The sequence below is a fragment of the Carassius gibelio genome, chromosome B3 (genome assembly GCF_023724105.1).
Source record: "Carassius gibelio isolate Cgi1373 ecotype wild population from Czech Republic chromosome B3, carGib1.2-hapl.c, whole genome shotgun sequence".
NCBI lineage: Eukaryota > Metazoa > Chordata > Actinopteri > Cypriniformes > Cyprinidae > Carassius > Carassius gibelio.
In genome coordinates, this window is record NC_068398.1 from 39,441,269 (window position 1) to 39,456,724 (window position 15,456).

Sequence of the window (15,456 nt, forward strand, 5' to 3'; positions counted from 1 at the left end):
CTCACATTCGATGGCATCTAGCACTTTGGAGAGGTGTTTTCTTTACACATAAATCCAGGTTTTCACTTTACAGGGCAGATGGCAGACAGTGTATGACATTGTGGGGTTGAGCGGTTTGTTGATGTCAGTGGTGGTGGTGGGGTTATGGTATGGGCAGGCCTATGTTAAGGACAACGAACACGGATGCATTTTATTGATAGAATACTGAATGCAACGAGATACCTTGACTATATTCTGGGACCCGTTGTTGTGCCATTCATCCACGACCATCACCTCATGTTGCAGCATGATAATGCACGGCCCCATGTTGCAAGGATCTGAACTCAATTCCTGGAAGGTGCCATCTGTCATGTCTGGCAAAAAAAATCAAGTCATACTCCACATTCCATACCAGATGGGAGCAGTATGCCTCAATAAAGTGAATTGGTCTACTCTAGAGTAACAAACGAGAAACGGCAGAGCCTCTATGCTTTGCCCCTACCTTCACAACAACCCTACAGCCATAGCCGAAGTCTAAGAGGACGTTTTGCCTCCAGAGGAACGTTGGGTGATGTCAAGTGATTTTGAAACATGACATCTTCAAGCTACTCCCCTTCACCTTTACCAGTGAATATGTTCCTATTCGTTTTGTTCATATTACATTTTAAGTTGTATATACACATTATTTGAATTAAATTAATTTGACAGACAGCATTCTGTCAACATCATTGGTAAACATCAGACAGCTGATGTTGACCAAGCTAGCGCAAACCAACGTAACCAGAGCTGCCAACTCTCAAGCATTCACCATGAGACACACGCAATTGACTCTTTTCTCACGCTTTCACACCACACATCAATTTTCTCACGCCCAGAAAAATCACGAAGCAAAGAGGACACGGAGACCAACAGACTAGACAGAGCCAGGTTAGTTATGATATAAAAAAAATGGGTAACTTATAGCTAGCTAATTATCAAACGCAGCTACGGTTAGCCATTGCTAACATTAGCACGTTTATCGAACAGTCTTCGATACATTTCTATGTTATAAGTTCCCCCCAAAAAAATACACAAACATTTAAATCAAAGTTCTAGCGAAATACTAACAGCATCTAACTTACCAATCCAAAAGAAATGTTGCAAGTTCGGAGTCGAACATCATTCCTGTCAGGTCCATCAGTTGTCTCCAGCGATTGAAAGCAGTGCCGATGTTTACTCTGGTTCAGCTCCTTTTCTTATCGGATTTGATTTGTGATTCCGAGCGCGGTTGTTTCCCTGTAGCGGGTGGTGGTCTCTTGCCAAGGGCTTGAGCCATCCTTCCTCTCTCTTCCCTGAACTGAAATGAAGTACTGGGCTTCTACTCTCCACATGATTGACATCAGCTTCAAGTACACGCCCACAAGCCGTGCGAGTTATTTGTGTATTACAGGTTGGCTGGTGGTTATGTTGCCCGCATAGCGCCGCCCATGGCCGAAACTGGCATTACGACACCTGTTGGTCCGGGGCTAGTAATGCTAATGCTAATTAAGGTTGATATCTCTGCAGAACTATAACTTGACTTTTTTTAATGACATCATCGCCCTTATTTCTTCTCATTCTTGCGTGTTGGCAATTTTACCTCAATTTTTGCATATGGCACCTTTAAAGACCCTGGGGTCAAACTGACCGAATAGAAAAATGATGCTTAAAAATGTTTTACGGGTCTCCCTATTAAATTAGTAAAACACATTATAGTAACATTACAGTAGACAAGACAGTAAATCTAAAGAAAGAAAAGTAAATTGTGTATTTGCAGATGTTCTCTCAGATTTTAACATTATACCAAAAATAAATAAATTTTACTTTTATTTCAGAATTCATTGAAGAAAAAGAGGAAAATGAAGAATCAAGTGAAGTTGAGGAGAAGAATCATGTCAAAACTGGCGGAAAACTTTCCAAGTGTGGTAAGAGTTTCACACAATCATCAAACCTTGAGGATCACAAGAACATCCACACTGGAGAGAAGCAGCACGCATGTGATCAATGCGGTAAAATGTTTTTATGGGCTTCAATTCTGAAGAAACACTTAAAAGTTCATGCAAAGAAGAAGCCACATTCATGTCATTTGTGTGGTAAGAGTTTTTTGCATCTACAAAGTTTGAAAGTACATCAGAAAATACATACTGATGTGAGAGAGTACGTGTGCTTTGGGTGTGAAAAAACTTTTAGTTCAGTGAGCAGTTTAAAACTGCACGAGAGGATTCACACTGGTGAGAAACCTTACAAGTGTTCACACTGTGACATGAGATTCATTGTGTCATCAAGTCTGAAAACACATGAGAGGTTCCACACTGGAGAGAAACCTTACAAGTGTTCACACTGTGACAAGAGATTCAGTCAATCATCAAATCTGAAAACACATGAGAGGATTCACACTGGAGAGAAACCTCACAAGTGTTCACACTGTGACAAGAGATTCAATAATTTATCACGTCTGAAAACACATGAGAGGATTCACACTGGAGAGAAACCTTACAAGTGTTCACACTGTGACAAGAGATTCAGTCAGCCAGTAAATCTGAAAACACACGAGACGATTCACACTGGAGAGCAACCTTACAAGTGTTCAAACTGCGACAAGGGATTCAATAATTTATCACATCTGAAAAAACATGAGAGGATTCACACTGGAGAGAAACCTTACAAGTGTTCACACTGTGACAAGAGATTCAGTCAGCCAATAAATCTGAAAACACATGAGAGGATTCACACTGGAGAGCAACCTTACAAGTGTTCACACTGTGACAAGAGATTCAATCAATCAGCAAATCTGAAAACACATGAGAGGATTCACACTGGAGAGAAACCTTACAAGTGTTCATACTGTGACAAGAGATTCAGTCAGTTAGTAGATCTGAAAACACATGAGAGGATCCACACTGGAGAGAAACCTTACAAGTGTTCACACTGTGAAAAGAAATTCAGTGGTTCATCAAATCTGAAAACACACGAGAGGATTCACAGTGGAGAGAAAGTACATCACCGCAACATACCTGGGAATCGTTTCATTGAGTCATCTGTTATACACAAAAACCAACCACAGTAAGGCCCCATATATGCGGAGACACATTTAGTTGTATATGTAAATATTTTGTATGGTATATGCGTTTTGTCCAGACGGATCCAGCATTCAGGGCAGTGAAAACGCAATTTTTTTTAAAACCAGGTCCCAGAGTGGATAAATCTGAAAATGACACCTTTGGGGTTTTGTGTTCTGCCAATCTGTATGTTTTGTGAAACAATGATGTCATTACCCCACGTCTCAACCATAGTCAGACACCGCTATGTGATGTAACACCAACAACAATGGAGGACTACATGTTTGTGCTCATGCTGTAGAAGCTACGGAGCCTGTAAGCTTGACTAAACTTACTAGTAGAGCAGCACGATATTGGGGAAAAAAATCACATTGTGATAATGCATCGGCGATGTATATTGCGATAGGGAAAAATAAAATCACTATGACTTGAACAGCTCTATTTGGGGAAAAAAATATTGGGGTGATTTTATAGGTGAATAAATCATAGATAACAGATATTTATAATTTATAAATGATACAAATTAAATAAAAAAGTGCTTTATATTCTTCAGGTAAGTCAAACTGTTAACTGTTACAGTTAAGTCTAATACGTTACTGCTGCGTTACATTGCTGACAGAATGCAGTGTTTATAATCTAGAGATTGTAAAGAGGATGTAGCACACGCACTGTCAAGTCAAGTGCCAGTGGATTACAGACTTGCTCCCGCGAGATCTAACGCAACAGAGAGCAGCGCGGGACAAGTGTGTGTGCAGGACATCTATTGCACAAAATAAAAATGAACTTATATAAAATATAAACGATTAACATGTGCAAGTGTATGCAGAGCTTCTATTTAGGCTATACACAAATCCGGCGAAACACAGAAGTAAAGCAGCGCCGCCATTACTGCGAGCCTTGCTGCTAAGGAAGTAGCAGAAGTAGCGTGTCCTGTAGGCGGCTGTAGCCTGCTATGTCTATTCTGTCAGTCTCCCTGTCCTCGATTTTTCTGTGCATGAGAATGGATGTGTGGCATGAGAGCGTGTGAAAAGCGTCAATTGCGTGTGTCTCACATTTTATTTATTTTATTTACATTTTATTGCATTTGTATTAGTTATTTGAAGAGTAAAGAAAATCAGTGGGTCTTAAGTCTTTTCTTTAATGAGCAGGATCTGCTTTCATTCAAATGTTATTAGAGGGCACACCATCACTCTTCGCAGGCAAGATGGCGGCGCGAGTTCGCAGCGGTATAACAGGGATTGATGCGAGATACTGATCCAAAAGCACACCTTTTGTTACTTTCTTGTTTGTTTAATTTCTTCCTTTAATGTACGCTAAGCAATTTGTCATTGTTGCTGTTTTCATTTAAAATAAATAAAACATTGAACCACAAATTAAGTATTTGTTTTGAAAAGGGAGAAAATACTTCATTTATTTTGGTTACAATATCCATCTTATTCGTTATTTTTAATAAAAGTAAGATCTTTAAATGCCTATGGGACTTTGTACCATTGTACTATTTTATTGCTTATGTCACAATAAAGTCAAGTCATCTTTATTTATATAGCGCTTTAAACAAAATACATTGGCTCAGCAACTGAGCAACATTCATTAGGAAAACAGTGTGTCAATAATGCAAAATGACAGTTAAAGGCAGTTCATCATTGAATTCAGTGATGTCATCTCTGTTCAGTTTTACTTCTCTTCTTCAGCTCTCAACGGAGGCCGTCGAATTTATTTCCTCCCCTGCCTTGCCTGCTTCGCCTGTCTCTTGTCTCGTCTACTTTGAGAGACTCTCTCTGCACTCCTTTCCTAAACTGAAACATGGATTTGATAAATTGGTATTTATTAAGCAAATCACATTAGACACACTTTTTTCAAATTTTATTGCCAGATCATACCGAAGTTATTTATGGAAAACTATTTTTAAAAGAGTTTTTTATCTTAATTTTGATCAATGTTTTATCTATCAATTGCCCATATTTTAATAAATAAGAAGCAAATATATAGCAGAAAATGAAATAACCTTAGTGTAATTGACAGAATTACTAAAAAATATTTTGCTACCTAAAATTTTAATATTTTTTGTTTTACGCATGCATGCATGTCTATTTCCCTCATATTAAATATAAAACGCATGTGGACTGATATGTCTGGACTCCTATATTAATGGAGTAGGCTATATAAACAGACGTTATACTGGTATTAAAGCATTTTCTGAGAATTTATATTTCACTTTTTTACTGCAAATGTCTTTGGTCCATCAGTCACTGATCACATTAGAATAAAATATCTCATAATAAAATACAAAATTGACTGATTTATGAATGTATATGCATAGTTCTCATCAGTCGGAAATACAGATAAACGCTTTCATTTGTTGTATTTTTGATCCTGAAAGAAAACATAACTACAAAAGAGCGAATCATACCACCGTCTGAGGTTGTGCTTCAAGTCGAACGCACCCATTTATTAATCCTTCACAGCTGAGCATCGCGAGAAGTGGATCTGTGCCAGAGCGCGCATGTAAATGAGCTGCACAAAGTAAAAAAAAAACAACAACCCTGGATAGCCTAGATTAGGCCCATATTCACAAATGTGTTAGCTATGGAATGAAATATCTGATATTCCGATTGACAAATACATGCAAGTGAAAGTGTATTGTTGTTTAAACACCTTTATAACGATCGCGTTATGCGCAATATAATTTTATGACACAAATTTTAAAATAGGCTTAAATCAAACACATTTTAATTCAGATTCTGTATATACATATATAGGGGAGAACGGGGTAATGTGAGACATTGGGTAATGTGAGACACCCCCTGTATCTAGGCAACGGAATACATTTGTGGTCATGTGATCATTATGTTTTCAAGTCTCTCCCATTTCCCCTTGGCCATGAAGGAGAGGACCTCATGGTGCTGTGGTAAACATGTTTTTTGTTCACAAAAATATGTTTTTTGCATGTAAAAGTAAATTTTCTTGATGTCAACTTAATCAACTGTTGTGCCAAAGCAAATTGATTCAGGTAGAAAAACTTATATCATACATGTTGATGAACTACCAACATATAAAACCATGCGATGATGCTAGCTGGAGATTAGCCTGAATTGCTAAGAGAGATCATTTTTTTCTAAAATGTGGCAGTGGGGTAAAGTGAGACAAATGCTGTGGGGTAAAGTGAGACATGAGAAATATGTTAAGTTTAGTATTAAACATATTTGAATGTAATATTACATTACATATGTTTTATTTTTAATGTTCTAAACATTGTAGAAAAGCCATCATGCCAAGGCAATACACCAGGAAGACAACCTGGGGCAAAACACCCCTAGAGGAGAGGGAGAGTGCAGCCACTGAGGTCAAGGAAGGAAAGAAGTCTATAAGAGCAGCTGCAAGGGATAGAAATATTGACAAGTCAAGCCTCCTAAGATTCATAAAGAAAAAAGAGAAAGGGAAAGTAAAATCAGGCTTATAAAGAAAGACAAAAGAAACTGGCAGGGAAAAAGCACATTAGTATAGAAAAGAGAAAACCGAAAAAGAAAGCAACCAAAAAGAAAATCATAGTTAGCAGCTCTGAGGAGAGTGATGTCCCTGTCCCAATTGATAATGTGTCTGATGAAGAAAGCTCTGAGGATGAGAGAAGTGATCCAGGAAACACAGATCTGTCCGTGGGTGACTTTGTCATAGTTAACTTTGCAACCAAACTTAGGAGCGTCCGTTACATTGGGATGGTTGAGAAAGTTGAGGATGACGAAATACTTGCACAATTTCTCAGAAGAATCCAGGGAAACACAAAAGAGTGGGAGAGACCCACATTTACTATAAAGGAAAATGATGTGGCACATGTTCCTAAAAGTGATGTGGTGAAGAAGCTGCCTCAACCTAAAAGGCCGGGAGGAACCACACGGAGAGAGCAACTCCTCATCTTTCCCTGTAACCTTCAGGGCTGGAATGTAGCGTAAGCCTAGTTGTAAAGTATGACAGTAGGCTGATGTTCTAATCCAGGTGGGTCTAGTCCTGTGTTCTGAGTCCCAGGCTGTTCTAGCTGGGTCTGATTGTCCTTTGCTCTGACCCCCCAGACACTAGCTGGCTCTAAGGGTCCTGTGTTCTGACCCCCAGACTGTGTTCTAATCTAACTGGTTCTATCTGTTATTTGAATGTTAATTAAAACATTTTGAATTATATTAGCCAATGTTCTTTTTGATTTTGTTCAGAGTGTGCTTAATTGACCAATCCCCATGATTCTGTTACTAGAACGACATTAGTTCTGGAATGTGTGGTTGTCAAGCTAGCTGTCAGGATTCTAACTGTTACAACCCAGCCGGCATTTCAACGTTGATTCAACGTTGAAACAACGTCAGGTACCATGGTTGAATCAATGTTGAAAAACCTTTCGATTTTGCAAATTGGATCAACGTTGAAATCACGACGTTGATTCACCGTTGAAATCGTGACGTTGATGTATGGTTGAAATCACAACGCTGATTCACTGTTGAAATCCCGACGTTGAATCAACGTTGCATAACCTTGCGATTTTGCAAATTGGATCAACGTTGAAATCACGACGTGGATTCACCGTTGAAATCGCGACGCTGTTTCACCGTCTTACCTGCATTATGGGTGAATTAGGGTCGTGCTGCAGCCCTGGGATGAAAGCTGAATGAGGTGTTGATTTTGAAAAGTTAATCAGCATTGATAACACGACGTTGTTTCCCCGTCGTACCTTGCACCGTGTGTAAATACACCTAGATCCTAGTTTTCATTTAGATCAACATGGTACATGCAAGGCTAAAAATCTAATGACTGGCAGCAATGGCTTTACAAACAACTTCAATAAACTACCACATGCTCAAAATTGTCAAACAGCAGTTAAATTTTGGAAACATACTGTATAAAACAGATGAAAATAATACCACACTTTATTATGCAGAGTATGCATGGAGGTAATGCTAAAAACATGCATGTAGTAGAACAATCCAAATACAATAATATTTAAAGGTTTTTGTAAAATAATTTGGCACATAAATGCATATTTTTTTTCAGCACTTACAAGACAAACCCTTGTACCTTTATGACTGAAACCAGTGGATCTTTTATTTTGGTGGAAAACTACAGTTTCTGTCACAAACATGTTTTAGTAATGTGTCTCATTACAAGAGTTGTGTACATTTGTGCCGTGAAAATGTGTTGCACAGTACGAGCAGGGCACCTTCAACCAGTTTATTTCTAATGGGAACCCCCCCGGACTGTGTCTTCTTTACCGTGGGGAATGCAGAATGAGATTTCTATCGCAGGGCACTCTAAAATGTTAGAACCAGCAGCCTTAGTGTATACAGTGTGGTTGTGCTTCGGGTGATCCTTGAAAGTGTCCCAGCGCTAGGTCCTTTCTGATGCCATCCCCTCCACTCTCTCCCACTTGTGCACTTTCTGTACCGTCCTGTATAAACATTTACATTTAATCATTTAACAGACGATTTTATCCAAAGCGACTTACAAATGAGAAGAACAGAAGCAGTCAGGTGTACAAGCGAACAACAACAGGATACAAGTGCCATGACAAGTCTCAGTTAGTCTAGTACAGAACGCATAGACAGGTTTTTTTTTTTTAATATGAAAGACAAGAAAAGAAGGAAAAGTGCTAGCATTAGTTGGTTAAGTTCCGGTGAAAAAGATGAGTCTTAAAATGTTTCTTGAAAATGAGTAAAGACTCAGCAGTTCGGATTGAGATTGGGAGGTGATTCCACCAGCTGGGCACAGTCCAGGAAAAGGTCCGTGAGAGTGATTTTGAACCTCTTTGGGATGGCACCACAAGGCGTCGTTCACTTGCAGAGGGCAAACTTCTGGAGGGAACATAAGATTTAACCAGTGAGTTTAGGTATGTCCACAATGTTTCACAATAACTTTGATATTGTGAAATATATTTAACTGAAATCTGAATGCAAAATAAATCACACAATATTTTCACTTTACAGTTCAGTAACAGTGAGGTTGGAAACAAAGTGGACAACACTATTCATTAAACACTTATTTAATGTATTCAGATGAAAATTTACAATATTAAAAAATTATTCACAAGCAGTGTTTTCAGAGCCCCCAGTTACACTGTTTTAATCAAAACACTAGTAATACAGTGTAGTAAAACAAATAAAATCTAATTCAGTAAATTTTTAATAAACTAAGTACAATCAAAACCTATCACAAAAGGTCAAAGCATCTCTAGCAGAAGTGACAGTTATATGAACGGAAAACAAAAACGACGGGAAAAAAAAACAGCTGGCTGATCTTAACTGATCTAAAAACTCGTTGAAAAGACGTCATTGGCAGACGTCTAAACAACGTTAAAATTTAGTAACTGATCCACTTACTTTTTCCACTCTGAACATATATGAACGGAAAACAAAAACGACGGGAAAAAAAAAACAGCTGGCTGATCTTAACTGATCTAAAAACTCGTTAAAAAGACGTCATTGGCAGACGTCTAAACAACGTAAAAATTTAGTTGAAAGGTGAAAAGACGTCTTTTTCAGGTCGTCGAAAAACGTCTATAAACAGACGTCCAAATTACGTTTAAATGTGGTTGAAAAGTGAAAGGTGAAAAGACGTCTTTTCCAGACCTAATTACAACCGTGAATTATTTTTCATATTCCTAATTAGTGAAAATAAAGACAATTCACAGTATATTGACACATTTATTGACGCATTACATCTTTCATGTAAATTCTTGATCACATCTTTAGCCTCCTTTGATTAAATCATTTGCTGCTCAAGAAACATTTCTGATTATTATCAATGTTTAAAACAGTTGTGCAGCCCAATATTTTGTGGGAACCATTACATTTGTCAGTATTTTTTAATTGACCTTGCAAAAGAGTAGTATTTATTTAGATTTAAAAGTCTTTACTATAAACTTATCAAATTAATCCATCTTTCTGTTTTAATATAATTTTTCAAGACAATAAACTATGACCAATTGTAACCACATTAGAACAACCAAAAATGTAAATTCTGTCATTATTTCCTTACCCTCATGTTGCAGCAAACCATGTTGCAGAACACAAATGAAGATATGTTTTTAACAGATGCCTTGTGTACGCAAAAAACAACAACAGCAAAAATAATTTATTCAGAAATTATGATTCCCCAATGATATATATAAAAAAAAATATATATATTTTTATAATATAAAAGCAAGATTTTCACAAAAGCACCAAAAAGCGCCAGCTCTCACGCCAATGCAACAATGATGCATCATGGTGCTTGTGTGAATGCGTTATTTTATATTAAAAAAAAATTCTCAGATTTCATTAAAAAGTTCTGCATTTATGTTTCAAAGATGAACAAAAGTCTGGCTTGGAACAACATAAAGGTGAGTGATGAAAATCTTTGGTTTAACTGACACGTTTGGTAAATGGTTTCCCACAGGGACACCATCTCTGCCTGATCTCTGATCTCTGTTCTTCTGCTCCTTCCTCCATCCCAATTCTGGATTAATGAGCCACAGCAGATGTTTCCACTTTGAATGCTTTAGCCTGGCTGTTTTTTCTCCAGCATCTAAAGTGAGAAAGACAACAGTAAACTAAAATGTAAATGAATAATACAAAAACAATGGTTGTCCAAAATGTACAAATTAAAGTGTATTAATCATTCTTCATGAGGGATTATTAACTAATCAGTATGTCGGGTTGTCAGCTCTGGCCCTTAAGGTGAGACTTAGGTCTCTGCAGAGTAAAAGTGGATGTTTATGACTTAGTGTGTGTATTCAAACTGCTGGGTGTTTTCTAAATCATGCAATGAAAATGATCCCCCTTACCTAACCCCCACCCTAAACCTACCTTCACTATGACATCAGCCAATCAGGTATCATGGTCTAAAAACACCCTGACCTGGTAACTCCCATTACTTTCCTGCAGAGACCTATGCTTGGCTTAAGGTCCACTGTCATGCAGAGTTTACATCTCAATCAGCTTCACAGTTTGCCAAGTTGTGAATATATTGTGTACACAAATGTAGGTACTGGTAAGCTCTGTGGCTCACTATACACTGGTGGCTATTTCTGTCCTCATTGTACAACATCACTACTGACATTAATGCACAACAATAAAACGTATATCTTTCTTTTAATACTATTTATAGCACATTATGATAATGTGCAAGATTTAATTAATAAATTAATTGGAAATGTTTACTAGATTAGACATTACCTGTTTAGTGATATTTTTATGCTGAAATATATTATTGGTTTGTGTTTTAAAATCTATTATGTGTAATCTTATAGCGAATTATCAGTGTACCGTAAAAAGAAAATAGTGATTGAAACACACCCAGTGTTTACGTCCACACCTGATCACACTCACCTGTTTGTGACTTATAGTTAGTAAAACTTAAGACCTTGATTGATGTGTTCAGGTGCACTGCACTAGGTTGGTGCAAAACGCTGCATGTAAGTGGACCTTGAGAGACAATGTTGAGATCTCCTGCAATATGTTCTGAACATGAACTATAAAGAGGCAGAATGACTTACAACACTGGTGTCCAGTCCTGGGCTGGAGGACCACCGTTCTGCAGAGTTTCTGCTGATTCTTGATCAGCTGCTCAGCTCTGCTTAACTGGGGTTGGAGCTAAACTCTGAAAAAAGAGAAGACAACCAATATTATAATGTTAAAAAGTTAAACAAGGTTAAATAATTTGATCCATAAATATGCATAACATCTGAAAATGCACAAAGATGAGAAGAAAGAACTTTCAACACTGAAAAATAAGAAGCAATATTAAATCGCACATGCATTTTCTTTTCTTATTATTCCTCTTGCAATAAGTTTATTCACAATTACCTTGTGGTGTATCAATGATTTTTAGTCTCTGAAATAGAAAAGATCCATCAATGATGAACTATTATTTACCCCGTTTATATCTGCGAGGTGTTCATAACACATTTTACCAGTGTGTTAAGATCAGTAATTACTAATTATAACTGTCGAATGTCAGACTTGACTCAATGTATTCTGCCCCAAACATATGATTAGCCTATCAGTCTAATATCACCAAGATTCGAAAATTCTGATTCGACAGTGAAAAACCTTAGTCAAGGACACCCCTAGTAATTTCAAATATTACTATTTTACTGTATTTTAATCAGATAAATGCAGCAGTGGTGAGCATAAAATATGTATTTTAAATACATTTTTTAATAATATTTTCTATTTCTCTTCCACCTTTATTTGACCCTCTAACTTTAACACTCACTATTCTAATTCTATTCTTAAAAAAAATCTAACTACCTTTCTAATCTTTTTGTATTATATTTTCTTTTCATTTATTATGCAATTGTGTGTGTATGTGTGTGTGTGTGTGTATATATATATATATATATATATATATATATGTGTGTGTGTGTGTGTGTGTGTGTGTGTGTGTATGTGTATGTGTAAAGACCTCTAACTAGCTTGTTCTATTCTTTTTTTAATTCTATCTGTTTTCTTTTTATTTATTATATTATTTAAAATCCCATGCTACGTGTACTGTGTTAACCTAACTAAGACTTGTTATAGCACTTATATTTCATTGCTCTTTTTGTTGTTTTTGTTTGCTTCCACTGTCTTCATCTGTAAGTCACTTTGGATAAAAGCGTCTGCTAAATGAATAAATGTAAATGTAAATACATGATAAATCTTACCCTTAAACGTTTGAATGGTAGTGTATGTTTGAGGTATTACTTACTAGTTATATGTGTCATAATGTCTAAAAATGTTCTTCAGCTGGATAAACGCAGGGCCATCAGCATGGAAGAATCTAGAACATAAACAATCTGTCATTCTGTCAATCTGTCTAAGCCAACAATATTTATTATACAATGCCATGTTTATTATAAATAAACTATAGCAGAGGTGAAATGCAGAAAAGAAAATTAATTTTACAGATTATACAAAAAATTTAAAAGAATAATGACAGAATTTAAAGTTTTAGGTTTACTAACCGATTAATACTCTTACAGTGTGGACATCAAAATAACTAACAGGCAAACACACACACACACACACACATATATTATGAAAATATTATATAAACACACACATATATAAGAAAATTACAGATTCATGCTGATGTAGGCGAAATATATTGTGAAAAATGCACATAAAGTTACCTCTTGTAGTTAGCATTACAGTTGAGATGCTAACGGACTTTTTCTGAAGACCCTGACCATTTCTATAAAGTACATTTTCAACGAAAGCGTGTCATATAGATGAAAGAAACTTTCAGGGACACTTTTATGTAACATTTGTGTAATTTAATATTAAATTTACCTGAAATTAGTGAAAACAATCACGAGAGACCGCGTCTGCAGCTGCTTGACGGTTGAGCTGAGCCCCGTTTCCATGGTGACTTCCTCCGCTCCAGTACAGCGCGTGACCATCAAGGCATCGAACCCCCAACTGCTCCCCGGGCGCTGGAGCATAAATGGCTGCCCATTGCTCTTGTGTGTGTGTTTACCATAGACAGTAAAAGAAATGGACACAGCGACCCCATTGGAACTCAATTGAGACAAATGAAGCCCAGTTTTAGTGTTTTTTAGCACTTCCGTTTCTGACGCGCAGACTCAAACAAAGCTTGACGGCGTCAGCAACCTGTCTGCCAGATGCAAATGTTCTAGTAGCTGTGCGTGCAAACTGCCATCGTTAATCTTGCAGAGACAGCGAGCTTGAGCGGGGAGTTCTTTGGCGTGAATGAGCAGGAGTAAGTATTCTGATTAATTATTTTGTATAGTATTTTAAAATGTAACGCCAGTACGCCATATTAAGTTAATTGCCTGCGAGCTTCTCCTCCTGTCTGTACGGTAATGCGACAGAGAGCCGAGTGGTTATGACGCAATCGTTAGCCTATTTTTTACAAAAACTGTTTATACGGGGCCATAATGTAACATAGAAGGTAATGGAACCCTTTATACATTGTCGTGTATCTTTAGAAATAAATAATGGACAAACAGAGTCTTTAAACGCCTCAGATGTAAAGTTGTTCGCTGTCAAAGTGACGCCAAAATGAATGGGAGTCAATGGGTATGCTAACGCAAGTGAAGTTCTGCTAAAAGATGGCAGCCCCCACCCGACTTCAACTTCCGGTCGAGTTCCTTGCCCCTTGGTGTTTACTGCTCTGTGTGTGTGCACTTCGAATGGGTTAAATGCAGAGCACAAATTCTGAGTATGGGTCACCATACTTTGCTGAATGTCACTTTCACTTTAATATGCTGTGTTGCATGGACGTAGCCTACTTGTTTGTGTTTTTGACAAAACAGTTTATTTGTGGATAGTGAAAAATGTATTTTAAGTCACTGAAATAAAGCCATGATACACATACAGCACATTTGTTCGCAAAACATAATAATATTCCGATCTCATGATAAATGTTATTTTGAATAATTTGTATTACCAGACAGTTGAACAGTATTTTTTCTACTATCAAATCTGCACCAGCTACTGTTTGGTTACCCACATTCTTCAAAATATCTTTTTTCTTTTGTGTTCACCGCAAAGAAAGATATTAAAGTGTTAGTTCACGCTGAATCACACATGCGCAGTATGCAACGGCTCGACTACAAAAATACGTCGACGTAAGTGAAATGCGTCGACGCGTCACACTGTTTCTCATGGGCGGAGTTTGGGGGGGGGGGGGCTAAGGGGGGCACTGCCCCCCCAGACCAGAGCCAATTAATGCCTGTATTGTGCTTTGAAAAAAAAAAAAAAAAAAACATACAAAATTCATATTTTCTCATTTTATTTGTCCTATCTTATAATTTTTGTGGATATAATGAGTAAGTTTAGAATGATTAATTATTAATAATTTTTTATTACTATATTGAAAAAGAAGCTCATTTTGGCGGACTTCAAAGTATCGCGGTTAAGTTACGTGAGTGGACTCTCTTCTCGTTCTGTTCCCGCTTTAGTCTACATGCTAAATAAACACTGCCAGTTGGCTCTGCTACGTCAAAAAGAAGTTTTTCAGTTATGAGAAGAATCAGAAACTGGATGGTCTGGATCTGCAATGGCTCAGGACAGATTCTAAAATCTTTCCCTACTGCATATAGAGAACGAATTGACTGCAAATTTATCAGAAGAGAAGATAGTGGACATCTAAAAATAGGCAGCTTCTTCTGCATTAGGTAAGATATGTTTTTAATGCTTTTCTTTGTATTGCAGTCCTTGTTCATTGTAAACGTATTTTAAATCTAGATGGTATGATATATGAAATATGGTAGCCCATAAAAAAATCTGAGCTCGTGGTCTGCTGGTAGGTGCCCCCCCACTCACAAAAGTGAAACTCCGCCTATGCTGTTTCATCTCGCGTAATGGCATACTGGGAATGGAGAAAGTTGCATTCTATTACAAAAACAGAGACCACTGTTATCAAAAGTATTGGAATACTT

At 37.2% G+C, this 15,456-nt stretch overlaps 1 protein-coding gene and 1 long non-coding RNA gene across 4 annotated transcripts in view; one reads left to right on the plus strand and one right to left on the minus strand.

The window, feature by feature from the left end:
• The window catches only part of LOC127953387 (zinc finger protein 501-like), a 33,791-nt gene extending 29,362 nt beyond the window's left edge, over positions 1-4,429 (plus strand). For all 3 annotated transcript variants that reach the window (XM_052552622.1, XM_052552621.1, XM_052552623.1), the window contains one exon: positions 1,833-4,429. In XM_052552622.1, coding sequence (XP_052408582.1) covers positions 1,833-3,064 — 1,232 coding nt within the window. In that variant the 3' untranslated portion in view covers positions 3,065-4,429. The remainder of the gene's footprint in view (positions 1-1,832) is intronic.
• Positions 4,430-9,658: 5,229 nt separating this feature from the next.
• On the minus strand, positions 9,659-14,170 carry LOC127953507 (uncharacterized). Its single transcript, XR_008153274.1, has 6 exons — positions 13,343-14,170; positions 13,183-13,244; positions 12,759-12,830; positions 11,873-11,900; positions 11,563-11,666; positions 9,659-10,592 (listed from the first exon to the last, which is right to left on the minus strand). It is a non-coding gene; the product is annotated as an uncharacterized LOC127953507 (long non-coding RNA).
• Between the last annotated feature and the right edge of the window lie 1,286 nt (positions 14,171-15,456).